Below are 15,832 nucleotides of genomic sequence, written 5' to 3' on the forward strand. Positions count from 1 at the left end.
CAGACACACTCACACATGCACTCAAAGACACTTGTCCCACCAGCAAGGGCATTCTGCACACCAAAAGACACACACATACACGAACACCGATAGATGCCTGCAGAGACACACACCTGACACACAAGTGACTTCAACACTTGCTCACTAGAACAGGGAAGAAACACATATTCGGAATTTCTGTTCATATAAAGTGTTGGTGACAGTTGACTTAAGAGGGACAAATGACTGTAGATGTCCTCTGAGGTATTGCAAGTGTATTCATTTGTATTACTTATTACAGATTGATGGTTGAATAATTTTATTCAAATGTGTAGCAGGTCTTTACAACACAAATATAGTTTTGGCAAAAGTTATATGTGACCTAGACTTTCACTTTGAGGCTAAATTTAGAAAAGTTTTGGGGCATTTTTGCTTTTACTTGACAGTGGTCATGAAGCAAACAGAGAGACAGGGAATGTCATGCAACAAAGGTCCGACTGAAATCAAACCGTAAACACTGCGAACACAATATATGATATGCATCTTAACATCTAGGCCACTGGTTGCTCCAATTTAGTGCAGTTTTAACTAATGGACATCAAAATGGCATTTGACCTACAAAGTACAAAATCTAGGCTAAGATTTGCATGTCAGCTCTGCAGAGAAGCATTATTTGCAGTGCTGTAGATACAAGCTCACATAACTATGGCTATCTTCCTCAATGCTTACTGTGAAATGAAGAGTTAGAGCTGTCCCAGTGCTGGTTTGCTGGTTTTAACTGCCTGCTGACGTGACGTATCAACACAAAAGGGCATCTTCAAGTCAAAGAAGACACACATCTCACAGCATGTAAGCTACATAACTGAATTGAAATAGTTTAAGGTAAAGGTAAGGATCATACTGAAATGCACATTTTGCAGTATAAAGTTGACTTTAAGTGTCATTAATTTTCGAAATGTAACTTTCGAAAATTTTAGAAACTTACTTGATTTACTGGTGGTGGGGGTGAATGAAGCGCTGCGATTGGTTGCTTGGCTGACAGCCGGGGGTGGTGGAGGCATGGTGGGTGGGGTGGACCTGGGCTGGGTTTTCACATCCGCAGGTGAATCTGGCATTGTTCCAACCTTCTGCACTCTGCTACCTGAGATATGAAAGGAGAAAAAGAAAGAGAAAACAGAGACAGTCATCAAGGTGGAGCTCCAGCATGGAAAAAAAAACTATCATACTTTCAAAGTGGAGACAGCTGGTTAAGGAGGAGAGCACTGACATTTTCACCTGGGAACCATCGATTGTTTCCTTAAACCAAAAGCCCCATAAAAAGAAGCAAAACAAATCAATGCAGAGAGTGGAAATGAATCCAAACTTGTATTGTGTTGGAGATTCATGGGCCTGGGAGACATACAGTAACACCTGCTCACTCGCTCAGCTGCTGCTGACTGAAATCCCCCCTTCTCTTCCTTCTCTCTCTCTCCTTCATACATACATGCTCCATGTAGCTCTGACATCCCAATCAGTGCCCCTCCACTATAACCTCCAACCCCCAGACACACACACACACACACACATGAACATGCACACACTCCTCCCCGCCTGTCCCCTCTTGTCCCCTAGTTCAGACAGCCGGCTTGACAGCCAGTGACAAGTGCAGCTGGATCTGCTGCTGTCCATCACTGTGGACTGGCTTTCAGCAGAGCTCCGTCCTGCTACTAGAGGCTCCACTGTCCTCTGCCAGACACCCTGCCAGGACCAAACAAGGCAAGGCCAGGCTGTGTATCGTGAAGGGAATGGATGGTACAGCAAGGGGCATGAGAAGAAAACACGACACAGGGTAGATGTGCCACAGCCACAAGCATGTGTAAGGACTGTTGGCTTATGTCCTGTATTCATGGCAGAGGGCATCATGCCATCTATACATAGTGCGTCCTCCACAATAAACACTGCCATGCACAAAACTGCATTCTATACAGTATATACATAAGCAGCAGGTCTATTATTTGGTGATGTATCTGCAGAGTCTTGACTGTCCATCTGTGTATGTGTCTGTCTGTCTGTCAGTGCAGCTGCTGGAACCAGATCCTTCTGCGATGTAAACCTGAGCTGAGAGGTATGATGACTTTTGCACCCTGTGAGAAGATAGCTTTTAAGTGTGTGTACATGTGCAACTGGCAGAGAGTGCAATAAATGTGCACTACGCAATGAGAAACAATGAAATCAATTTGCAGCACAGGTCATGCATCAGTACAAAATGTGTGGCCCCTCTGTTCAATACTACACAACTCTATTATATAGAGTGCACATGTACATACATAATGAAAGAGTAAGGAGAGAGGGCCCTCTTCTATGCTCTGCCAAGGCAGATGTAAACCACATTGTAGAATTTATGTGCCATTCATTGATTCTTAATAACTCTGAAGGATTCTCTCTCCTTTCTGTGTTTCCTTTTCTCCCTTTCAGCTGTCTCTTAATGTATCACAGCAGAAAAGGAAAAAAACTCAATGTAATAAAACAATTTACCTCAGAAACTTAGCAGCCAGCAATGGCAGATTTAGATACAGGTGACATGCCACCAGGAAAAACTACCAAATAAGCCACAATTCATTCTTAATACTGGGAAATCGTTAAGAATAATAAACTAGTCTGGACACCACCACATGTCTCTCTTATTTATATATGTATATGTGTGTATATGTATATATATATAGGCCTATTTATATTTTTTGTCTGTGTGGGTCATTTGCTTATTTGGATAGTCTCATAGTTTTGCGTTGCTTCATTCCATGTGAGACTATTGAAAACAGAGCATGGATGTAAATACAACTGTAAATATTTGACTCATTTCAATCAAGAGAACGTGAATAAAGTTCAAGTAACATAATTCTGTGCGAAAATGTGCGTGGAATCCTACGCACGCAGTTTCATACATGTGAATTTTGTTTGTGTATACGCATCTTTCCGGCTTCGTGTGCACGCCACGTTTCAGGTGTCTCCTCTGTCAGCTGATCCACACCTGCTGCAGGTGAGTCAGATTCAGGGGCTTAGAGTCGATAATCGCTGAAGCTTGTCCAGAGAGGAAGGACACCGACTTTCAACCGGGAGGCGTGGACTCAAACCCGAGCTCGGACGACCTAAGGTACATTACACAAGAGTGTGTGTGAAAAAACAAAAACTAAACTCAAACGATAAAAACGTCAAACGCTGCATTCACTTCGATTTCCACGATTTCCAAGGAGGAGGGAACAGAACAGGTGAAACCCGGGGTCCAGCTAGCTAAGCTAAGCTAGCTGGAGGGGCATTTTAGCTGCTTTTGTTTTCAGTTGACATCATCTGAGTTTCTGATTGGAGGACGGAAATGCATTTCAACTATTATTATTATTATTATTAGGCTATTATTAGTATTCTCACCCAATGGCGAATTTAGAATTTAGGACAACATGGACAGCTTCTTGTAGGGGGGCGGCACGGGGCGCTTGCAAAAAAAACCCCAAAATAACATTTAAGCTATCAGTTTTCTGTCGCCCATTTGCATACACGTCAATGACGTCATATCACTGTGTCGGAGCGGGCGTCATTTCTAGTTTGTCATCTCACTCTCAGAGGTGGTGGTGGATGGGGAGGGGGCTGGTGGAGTTTGCACTTCTGTCTCTGTACAGAACTAATGCAATTAGTAAAATCAGTCACAGCAGAAAAAGCTGCCAAATAAACAACAATTCATTCATAATACTGTGAAATCATTTAGAATAATGAACTAGTCTGTGTGTGTGTCTTGTTTATATCGGTATATGTAAACAATATATATATGAGAGAGAGAACTGTTTCTTTATTTTGGTATATATGATTGTATATAATTTTGGTACTAATTGAAGAAAGCAAGAAAGATAAGGCTTCAAATGACAGTTGTGCATTTTAGAATGTGTGTCTTGTTTGAAGAGTGTAATAGTGTAGTAGTAGTATTACTAATAATAATAATAAGTAGGTTCTCTTGTTTATCTATTTGTGGGATGAAGGATTTGTGCAGTTTAATAATTTGATTTTCTATGTTAATTGTGTGTATATAAGAGAGACAGAGACGCTTTCTATTTTTGTTACTTTATTTTGGTATTTATGATTGTATATAATTGGTACTTATAATTTATTTAGTTTTTAAAAGTTATGATACAGGAATATTTTCAGTAATATTTTAGCAGATTAACAGATATTTTCAGAAATATCTGCAGGATTAACAGTTTGTTTTCAGGGATAATATCACAGGAATATTATTATAGAAATTTACAGAAATATTTTCAGACACACTGCAGTGATTTTACACCTATCTGATTTATTATATTTTATTTTTAATTTATTTATTATATTTTATTAAAAACTTATCATAACTTTTAAGAACGATGTTGATAAAAAAGTTACAGTTTGTGCAGAATAGTGAGTATTTAGTTGTAGCTGGAGCGGGGGGGCTGAAGGGGGTGTTTGCCCAGGGGACCATACAAGTTAGAACTGCCACTGGCAGCCAGTAATAATCTCTTATACTTCTATGAAGTAGAAATAAGTAAGTAGAAATACTATCAACACCTCTCTTGAAGTCCTGCTCTAGCTTTTACACATCTTTACCCTGGTTTGAAATCCTGTTTACAGCTGCAGTGTTAATATAGTGCAGTCACCAACTAACATATTAAATCACTGTCACATTAATGTGTTTTTCATTTCACTTCTCCCATGAGCCAACTATGAATCCAGTGTTTTCCTCCGCAGAACTCCTGCCTCAGTTGGCCTCAGTCCTTGGTGTTAGCCTATTTCTCAAAGCTCGCGTAGAGGCGTTCAACAGCTGGTGTCTGTATTTAAAAAGTGCCACTCTGGAGTGTGCTGCATGAGGCCCATTGACACAGTGATCCTCAAGAACACGAGGGGCACTCCGCTGTTTGCCCCATGCCAGACGCTCTGAACATAAACACACAAGGTTGTAGATAGAGGCAGACGGATCCTGCTGGTATAAATAGATGCTGCCATTCTCTTCTATACAGCCTTAAACACACAAACAAGCTCTCCGTGCTACTGAATTGGAGGGCTGCTTCCTGTAGGGAGGCAGCCATATGTTTCAGTAAACCTCCTCTTTGAACACATTTTACTGTGCCACTGTATGCAATGTGTACTGTGGGACATTAATACAGTATACGTCTAAACAAAACAATCTTAACAAGCATTACATTAACCAATTGTAAAAGTACTTTTCTAGAATGTAGCTTTGTCTGTTTGTCCCCATATTGATAAGTGTGAAGCTACAGCTTTATTTAGATGAAAGAGAGCAGAAAAGATCAGGAGGGTGACACAAAATTAAAATGCTTTTGTGTTTTTCTCTCGCATAGCACAACAATTTCTGTCACATCTTGGAGAGGAGAGGAGAGGAGAGGAGAGGAGAGGAGGGGATGGGGACCGCCCTGTCTATCTGTCTGTCTGTCTGCTCCCACCATGGGATTATAGACAGCTGTTTAATCTGACCAGCTACAGGGACAGGGTACACACATACGCACCATGCTCTGGATTTCACTTTTAATACATTAGGAAGTCTGCTAGGTCTGCAGCCCCATCTGTGGCCATCTGTCCTCCCATTGTGTTTTATGCTGAAGGACAACACACTTGCCGAAAGAAGTATAAAAAAAATAGAGAGACTGGTATACCAGTTAAAGCAGACCTGTGGTTAAGGTTGAGGTCTGGACTGTGCTCCTGTCTGTAAGCTGATCTATTTCCCCCTACACGTTTTTATCTCAGTCTCTGAGAGCAGCCACTTTGCGATCAATACAACTGAGAATAGATCTGCTCAGGATACAGATATGTTGCTGTCTGTCCCAAACACTCACTATTGAATATTATGCTGAAAATAAAACAATGTGATACGATCATTACCTACCTCTCTGCCGCTGTCTCTGTCTGTCTCTGTTTCTCTAACTCTGTGAACAGCTGTATGTCTGCACGTTTGACGTAATCGGGGCTAAAAGATTGCTCACCAAAGACAGAGTCTGCCGTCTGAGTTCTAAAAATGTTCTCTGTCTTCTACTCTCCCCTTGTGCAATGATGAAACAAAATGAAAAACAATTCACTGTGAGGCACACAAAACCAAATATAACGTACTGTACAACTGCACACACACAGTCCCGTGGTTTCTTTAACTTTCTAAAGCCATTTTTGGGGTCTCATTATAGATTTAAAAATATATACCTTCATTAAAGCCCCAAATACCATCATGTACTGACAAGTCATTGGAAGGCCATTCAGATGCTGGTATTGCATTTTGGTCTGATTCCACATTGGCATATGTCTGTGTGTTGAATGTATGCATATCTGTGAGTGTGTAAGTGAATGTGTGTTTGTGCTTCCACTGGAAATACAGCTGCAACTTATTAGCTTTAGCTAACCACTGCAGAACAGTTCCCTTAAATCCCCCCTGTCTATTCAATCTTGCGCACTCCACAGAGGCTCTTGCCAGTGACCACATAGCCTTAAAACTCTCCCTCTGTCTTTCGCTCCTTACATCCCTCCTTCGCTCCCTCCCTCCCACTGTAATTCCCCCAGTCTCCAGGAATGCTGTTGTTTTTAATTTCTCCCAGCTGCTCTGGCTGGCTGCCCAGTCGCCTGCCTTCCCACATCTGTTCCCTATCAGGCCGCTGAGGAGTCCACACAAACAGAGCCTGAGCCCCTGGCCCCCAGCCCCCCACCAGGCCTTCATATCAAAACATGGGGATTGTAGCCCTGTGCCTTGGACCTAAGACTTACAGCACCTACAGCACCCTCCACTCTCATACCACCAGCCCAAATCCCATTCAAACGAAAGAGACAACTGACATCTGTAACACAAGGCCAATATGTCAACTTCCTTTGACCTTAAGCAAGCTACAAAAAAGAACGTATTTTCTTTCTGTTTGCCAACCAATTCTATATTTTCATGTATGCCTTGATATCAGTTTGAGGAGTGAACTATGTCACAGGTGTGTGTGTGTTTGTGTGTGTGTGTGTGTGTGTGTGTGTGTGTGTGTGTTTGTGTGTCAGCACACAGCCTGCTTCTGCAGACGGATCCCAGACTCCACTTCATCTTAAACTGATTTAGAGCTCAGAGGCTTTAAAGCCCTCACTAATGACAGGGTGGGAGACAGGCCTGTGCAGTGCACGCGCGCGCACACATACACACACACACACACAAATATACACACGCCCCCAAATAGAAACACAGATGTATGCTTACATGCTCACAAGTTTGCAGCATGCATACGATGTGGACACAAACACATATTTCCCCCTATGTTACTTGAGAGTCTCTGTGATAGTACACATGCAGTGCCGGCTGAACAAACATGTTGAACAAAGAACAAACGGGGGGTCGGGGGTGCTTCTCCTTAATAAGCACTGACAAAAGCCATCCTGTCTTTGATCAGATTACCAAGAGCAAATCTTTGACAAGTCACCAGTTTTTCCAAGTCAAAAGCTTCACTCTTTTTGTTAAATGGGCAAACTGGCAAGAAAAGCAAGGATAACTTGAGGACAAGCAGGGAGTGAGGATGGATTAAAGACAATTTATCCGGGGCCAGAGGTGCTAAGGGTAAAGGAGTTGTATTTCTGTCTCTCTGAGCTGCAGGGATCCTGTCATACAGTGCTTATATCTGTGAAAGCTGTTATTGATGTAATTGTATTGAAGTTCTAGCGACCATCTGTTCTCCTTTGGGAGGGCCTGGCTCCTCTCGTCGGCAGTGAAGTGGTTATGTGCAGCATATCACTGCTGCAGACGTGCTCACAGAGAAAAAACTTCCTTTTCAGATTTTCCCAACGGCTGCTAATAAAATCCAGATGCTAGACTGGAGCTGTTTCTGCCTGGCTCCCTCACGCTCCCTCCTCCTTCTCTCCTCCCTCTCCATCTTCTGTCCTTCTACATCTCTTCTCTCAGTGCCCCTTCTTCCTCCTTCTCCCCCGTTCTACACTGCTAATCATTTATTCTGCTCTTTTCATCTACCTCTCCTCCCTTCCCTCCCTCCCTCCTCCATCCATCCTCTGCTCCCTCTTTCTCTCCAGCCACTAACACAGAGCCATTCCTAAATAAAGGAAAGAATTTGTGACATTCAGCCGAGGCAAACTGTGCCAAGAACAACTCCCAGGCCAGCCAGACACATCTGGAGTGTGTTAGGACTGCACTGGGCACTGGTACCAACACTGGCCCTCCCACCACACATGCACACACAGAGAAAATGGTCAAAAATACAGGGCCATAGGAATCATATGCTAACTGCATACATTTTCACAAAGCTTGTTGTTTTCATCATCTCACGTTGAAAACTGTAGATTTTGTGGCTCACCAGACACCCCAGCAGCTGTAGGCACAAATTCTCTGTTGTACTCGTACTGTATTGTTTACACTTCCTCAGCAGCAATAGAAGAATATGCAGTTTATATGCATACTTGTGCAAGTACATGCCTACTTGCATGTATTCTGCGTATGCATCTGAACTACGTGCATGCATGTGTGTGTTGAGCATCTGCGTGTATTTGTATCTGTCTACATGTGTGCGTGTGTGTGTGTGTGCGTGTGTGTGTGTGTGTGTGTGTGTGTGTGTGTGTGTGTGTGTGTGTGTGTGTGTGTGTGTGTGTGTGTGTGTGTGTGTGGCTCCAGGGTCTCTGTGTGAGAGGAGTTGAACACCTGAACATCAATAACTGTCATGTGGGCCACCTGGGACCCCACAGCCAGCTTGCACCATGGGCACACAGCCATCACCAGCACAGCTGCCACAGAGAGAGAGAGAGAGAGAGAGTGTGAGAGAGAGAGAGAGAGGGCGGGCGGGCGCGGTGGTATATAGGGAGGAAGTAGGAGGCATGAAAGAGACACACACATTTGAGGAAGTGACTGTGTATGTACATCTGGGAATGGGCCAGAGAGACAGAAAAGGCAGACAGACACGAGCAGAGAGAAGGCTTTACATGTAGCTTCTGCTCTGCATGATAAGTCTCCTTTGTTCCCACTCATCTACATCTTCTTTTCCTCGTCCTGTCAGCTGTGTGCCTAATTTTGCCAGCTGAGAGCTCAGCCTCAGGCTGCCACGATCCAACATCAGATCAGACTTTCTTTTATCTTTCCTCTTTCAGATGAGCTCTGTTTTGTGGGCTCCATCAGACATGACATAATTCATCTTAACATCCACTGCTGATACACTGGCATGAGTTGAGAACAGAGTTCTGCAAAAGCCTACAACTTTCCCCATGTCTTAAGACCTGACTTGCTCAATAAACCTGATTGGTGTTGCCAAATTTGAGATCCAAGCCCAACCTGATGTAATTTTGTTTTATTTCATCTAATACCAGCAGTTAGCTCACCAGGTAATGTAACACACTGGCTACAGTCGGTCTGTTTCCCTCTTCCCACTGAGCATTGCATATCTACTTGCAACACATGGCATGCGTGGCTGCAGATGATTGTCACGGCAAGAGAGAGAGGAAGATGAATCTCTTAATCAATTACATTCGAACATAACCAAATCCGGTTTAGTTTTAGAGTTCTGCTGAGATCTGACTGGAGCATGACAGATCCCACGAAAACATCTGGTCACGTAGCAGAACACAATGAGTAAATCTCATCAAGAAATCACACTGGGACACGTGCGAATCCTCCCCGTGATTGTCTCAACTGTGTAGCACTGACTGCTTTAATCAATAATCAATAACCATCAATAAGTCATAAACGTATTCACAAAAAGAAACATTTTAAATCTGCCCTGCCCCACCGAGGATGTTCGCAATGACTGCACTTACATAAATAAGCTCCCTGATCCAAACACCTGCAGCCTCACCCAGCACCAATTAGCTCATCAGGCTTTTAATTACTCTGTTAATTGCATACAGGCAGCATGAAGGGCAGCCTGGGAATAGGGCAAGGGGGGCCTCCTGAGGACCCAGCCTGACAAGCCTGACAAACAAAGAGGAGGTTTTCTACCAACAGCAGCCACAACAGAACGGCTCTCGAGGCTGGGAGGAGAAGTAAGAACACGAGACAATAGGTCCAAGTGCTTCATCAGCAGCGCTGTAACACCGAGTGATATCACTTCCTGTTCTGATCGGTTAGCCATGAAGGCTGAGACTGTGGAGTGAGTGATGAGTGAGGCTGGGGAGAGCAGCGACATGGAGGAACATAGGAGAAAGGAGTGGGGGCCATGTAAAGAGAGTTATGTGCACATCTGTTAGCAGCTACGCTACATCTGGATTAGTTCATATTGGTCACAGGAGGGCGGGGCGGGGGGGCGGGCGGGCGGGCGCGGTGGTTTGGAGGGGTTGCTGAGAGGAGCAAGCGTGGGAATGTCCCACTGTTAAGTTTGGGGCATGTGGGCTTATTGTATTTGTGGGAGAGTTGGGCTGGAGTCTCCACAGAGTGACCTGTCTGTCATAGAGCTCTGCGATAACACAAACATCCTCTTAACTGTGCAGTCTGGACGCACACCCATGCAAACAGGACCCCAAGGCAGGGAACATGAAAAAGGCGACACAGGCTTGAGAAATTCTGTGCTAGTTTCCTCCTCGTGTTATTTGGCATTTATTTACTCACCCTTAGCAAATGTCTATATCTATTGATCCTTGAGTGTATCAGTCTCTCTGTCTGTCTGTCTCACCCTCACAGCAGATGTCCGCCCTTCAATTTCTTCCAGGAGCAGTGTTTGAGGAGGTGTATCCAGGAAACAGTGGCCAGCGCTCACTTCCTGTGTGACAGGTGTGCGATGGAGGCCTGACAGCTGCTGTCCTGCTCTCTCTTTCCCTCTCTGTATTCCTCTCTCCCGTTTCTCCCTCTTTGCAGCCAGCTGCAGCAGAGAGCAGCTCTGTTTGTTCTTACGTCACTGCTGCTGCCTGCTGATTTATGGAGCACAAAAGACTTAGATTTGACCCTGGCAACACACACACACATACACATGCACACCCACCACGGCAACTGCAGCATCTCTGTGTTTCCTTCTCATAAACCCCCAAATCTTTGCATGTGCCTGTGCGTTAAACAGAACGTCTGAATTGTGGCTGCTTATTTCTCTTATGCTTTGTGCACCATTAAAAACCTGACACTGAGCTGTCATTTACAGCTAAGATAGGAAAACAAACAGCAGATTAGTCATTCTTCTACTTGATGTCATGTATTTCATTTCATTCAGTGTTAAATGTCTGCTCTGTCACTATGGAGCTGTCAGCGCTGACAAAACTGTCTGTAGCCTGAACTGCTCCCCAGCCTGCCAGCACTCTCATACCTCTTCATTTGGCCTGCAGGCACAGTAACAATAGCTTCTGACATTAGCCAGGCATTGGTAGGGTGTTCTGTATTATCCTGCAGGACCCCATAGGTTTCACACATACACACACTGACATGTGCACACACAAACCACTGGGAAAGTGTGTGTGTGGGGGGAGGGGGGGGTTCATGTGACAGGTTAGAGAGAAGCTTTGACAGTTTCTCCATTTAGCCTACAGCCAGCTCATGCTGGAAGCTGCCGAAATAAATACCAGCTACTCCTCTGGGACGCAAGCCGACTACGGGACGCCGCCACAAAAACAGAGCGAGCAGGAGAAGAAAGGGAGTGACTGCGGTGCCAATAACATGCTGATTATGTGAGCTAATTGGCAAATTAAGACGACCCGCTGTCAAGTCATGCATGGTCAAAGTCAGTGGACGGTAAGCAGTGCCACAATAAAGCAATCATTCATTTGGGAATCGTGTGATCTTAAAGTGAAATATAAGAAATCACATCTGAGTATATTAGAGTATTTAATATCATTTAAGAACAAACAACCACACTTAACGTTGATGGTTACTCATTACGAAGACTAAGTTTACCCAAGATATGAACTTTGCCACTAAATAATACATCAATTACATTTCTGTAATTCAACCACGGTTAGACCTTCTTAGACTGTTTACAAACCTGTGATTTATATCAAAAGATGATCCTGTACAATGTAGGCTATTTACAAAAATATATGGTCTCCAACATAATCACAACACTCCTGTTTATCTGAAAGCCTACAGAGGTGTGTAATGACCGCTCCTTAAATGATAACTGAGAGGGCAGGGCATATCACTAATGGGATGATCTCTCTTTGAGGTTGTACTTGAAAGACTGAGTGGAAACCATCAAACACCCTGCTGAGGCTCCTGGTGACTTTAAATGCCAGGCGACAACTCGTTCCTCAAAGTGACCACTGCTCTTTGACATATCAAGAAAATCTCTGACCTTCCTCTCTACGCACTTCAAACACCTCTAAGAAGCTAAAATGTCCATTTCCTAGTGAAATTAGTACTTTACACGGGCAGTGCTTTTATCTGAAGGGGTAGAATTTGTCTGTGTGTGTGTGCGTGTGTGTGTGTGTGTGTGTGTGTGTGCGCGTGTGCGTGTGCAGAGACAGAGAAGCAGAGGAAGGAAGGCTGGAGCCAAGATTAAGGTCTGTACAACTAACTGGTAACACAGCCGCACTCAGTGGCTCAGCCTCCCATTTGAAGAGAGACGGAACCATCTGTGTGGCACAGGATCTGTTTCCAGGAGATAACGGCTTTTTTTAATTTCACAAATACTGTACATGAAGAGAGAGAGAGAGAGGGAGAGGGTGAATACGAGCGACGCGCCTTCCTTCCCAATCTCAGCCTGCATGCTCCTCCGTTTGCAGAACTTCCCTAGATGTCCAGAGAGGACTGCTTTGGAGTGGGGGCCTTAATAACTTCAGTCTGTGTTCCTTTGTGCTTGTTTACTCCCTGCCTGTGATAAAGGCCTCGGCGTGGGGCAGGAGGAAAGGGAGGGATTCATTATAACAGGTAGCAGTGGCGATATGAACTTCCCATTTTCTCTGTTGCTCTGTCCATTTGGCTTGATTAAAATAGAGCTCAGTGCTACTGTAGATTAGCCCAGCTGTTTCCCGTGTCTGACTCTGATCTGAACACACTTCCTACCACAAAGAAGAGGGGGGTGGGAGGTGAGAAGGTTCCGCAGGGAGAATGGGCCATGGAGGAGAAGAGGGTCAAAAGAAGGTCAGAGGTCAGTGGGCAAGTACGGAAGGAGAGCAGGAGGTGAAATAGGCACAAGACAAGGAAGGGAGGAGGAGGAAGGGGCTTTTTTTTTTTTTTCCTTGGCTGTAGCTGTCAGCAATTCAGCTATACTGTACATGTGAATTCATCGATGTTGTGACATTTGTTTGCAATTGCATTCATGATTGAGCATTTCTGTGCACTGGAAATGTGCCTCCCTTTTGAAATGCATAATTGAGGGTGCAATTTGTCAATGTTGTATATGTTGTAGTAATTTTAGTAAAATGAACAGTCAATTCAACAAATAATTTCCAGAAATGCTCGACGATAAATGGCGAGTTTTCACCCTTGAATGTCACAGATAAGGTAATTGGAGGATTTCATCTGCGCCGCACGCATGGAAATCTGAAGAAAAGACACCTGATAATTCTGGATGCAAAACAGTGTTATGACTAACATTGAAGAAATGGTGTGTGTGTGTGTGTGTGTGTGTGTGTGTCTGTGTGTGTGTATGCTGTATGTATGCTGAGAGTCTGTGTGGATATGTGTACATGTAGGGAAGAAAAGAGAGAAAGAGTGATATTTCACACACACACACACATTTGGGGTTTTACTTGGCCTCCACCCTCTGCTCTGCTCCCACGCTGTGGCGTCGGCAGGCCAGCCATCCAGCGAGTGTGTTTCTCATTCCATCAGATGTTGGGAAGCTGTTCGCTTCTCTGCTCTACTCTCTGACATTCTGCAGCTCCCCAGAGAGGCTGGGCAGTCTTGTCACAGTAATGTCAAACACATGTGGAACAGACCAGGGCAGAGCAGACAAACACACACACATACACACAAATACACACACACACACACACACACACACACACACACACACACACACACACACACACACACACACACACACACACACACACACACACACACACACACACACTAACACACACACACACAGGACGGAGCAGGAGGCGGCCAGAACCACACTGGTCTTTCCCACTATGTATTAGGATAAACAGCAGTGAAACCATAGAGATTCAGCGCCGGGAAAGTCACTTCATCACTCGCTCCCATATTTTAACAAAAACACACATATTCACACACTGATCTCATTAAACTCACTTTAACTGAACAATAGATGCACTGTGTCTCCGCTGTGAGCATCAAAGCTGCCGTTAATTTGTCATCCTGAACACAGACTCCAGACACTTCACTCCGGTTTAGTGGTCTTCCATTTTTTGATTTTAGCTTGAACACATAGACACAGGGTGGCAACAGTTCCAATACTTCTGTTACTAAAAATTGCGGCTTCCCCAGTTTTTGTACTACTATAGCTGTTTCTTTACTGCAAAACAAATGAAACAGAGGGTGCGCTTTCCACCCTGTTATTTTGAAACAGTCCTCATCTATTGGAGCCTATTGTTCTCACTCTGGAAGCAAGGCTGTGTGAACACATACAAACATCTAATCTGAGAAGAATAGAGCCGTGTTCTTGAGTGACAACCTGTGTCACAAAGAAATAATTTGGAGTAAATAAACAACACTTTTGTTGTTGATACTTGGAACTGAAATATGAAGTGTAGAGACCTTTCTTTTTTTTTTTACCTGGTTTTGATTCAGTTTTTCTTTAAGAACACAGTGTTAATCGTTAATGTCTTTTATTTAGAACCACAGGTCAGTGAGGAGGTCACTCACAAATAAATAGGCAACACACACAGAAAAACACACACTGTGTATGACACCACAAAGACGACTGACTGGATAGAAAGAGGAAGAAGAAAAAAACCTTTTTCTTCTTCACAAAATTTGTTGAAACTACCTTTTTTTTCTTTCCTATATAGTTTTACCTCTTCGATCTCTTTGGTTCACCAGTTCACAGCTAATACATGTACAATATATGATGAGGTGTCGCCAGCTCCTTTTCAAAAGATCACGTGATATCAGATATCACATTTACGCAGTATGCTCTAGCTGTTTGTTGACTTACAGGAAGGCTATACATGCACAGAGACACACACAGGCCTGATGTCTTTGGCTTGTCTCGGCCACTTGGCTTGTCTCGTTTGTGATGGCCCAGGTGTCTGTGTTGTGCTGACCACCTGACCGGCTCACTGTGCTCGCAGCTCCCGCCCACCCGAGGCCATCTGCTCCACTCATTAATTAGGAGACAGCCAGTTTCACCTGCACTGCCCGCATTTAGTTCACAATAATTACCACACACACACACACACACACACACACGAAGCACACTCAACAAGCCCACGCACACATACAGTAAACACATGAGCTGTGCCCAGATCAAGTCACAGCATAGACAGAGCCCTTTCACCCGCACCAGATGACACAGACACTGTTAGACTGAGATGATGAAGAATGGTAATGACTTTCACTATCTCCTGCATTTCTTCTGTCAAACGCCTGAAACATAACACACTGATAACGCAGCTCGTTAACACCGTCACATGCAAGAGTAGAAAAAACACTGTGCCTTTGAAACCTTGATGGTAATGATGTGCCTCAAATAGCAGCGATGACTCAGAATAATGAAACAGGAAAACAAACTCTGACTGCCTGCCGGCCCGTGGATTTGCTTGATGCTGTTTTAAGAACAGGTTATCTCGCTGTCTTTTAACATCCTGTGGTATGTTCTATCCAAAAGATATCCCACCAATGCACCTGTGGTAGATGGGAAGTGAATAAACACTCAGCAGGCTGGGGTCATAATGAATGGCCCTGGCTTTTAAGAGGGCTACTTAATGATGAAGTGGGGACATCTGCCTTAGCAGGCGGCTTGGCCCGGGCCGAGCTGGGCGATGGGGCGGCCAGCGTTTGGAAGGAGAG

The 15,832-nt window shown here is 44.2% G+C and overlaps 1 protein-coding gene across 5 annotated transcripts in view; it reads right to left on the reverse strand.

Annotated features, from left to right (window-relative positions):
* The window catches only part of cbfa2t3 (CBFA2/RUNX1 translocation partner 3), a 41,004-nt gene that overhangs the window by 14,211 nt on the left and 10,961 nt on the right, over positions 1-15,832 (reverse strand). For all 5 annotated transcript variants that reach the window (XM_022767931.1, XM_022767929.1, XM_022767928.1 and 2 more), the window contains exon 2: positions 965-1,120. In XM_022767931.1, coding sequence (XP_022623652.1) covers positions 965-1,120 — 156 coding nt within the window. The remainder of the gene's footprint in view (positions 1-964; positions 1,121-15,832) is intronic.

This window comes from Seriola dumerili, unplaced genomic scaffold, assembly GCF_002260705.1.
Source record: "Seriola dumerili isolate Sdu_G_001 unplaced genomic scaffold, Sdu_1.0 BDQW01001299.1, whole genome shotgun sequence".
Lineage (NCBI taxonomy): Eukaryota > Metazoa > Chordata > Actinopteri > Carangiformes > Carangidae > Seriola > Seriola dumerili.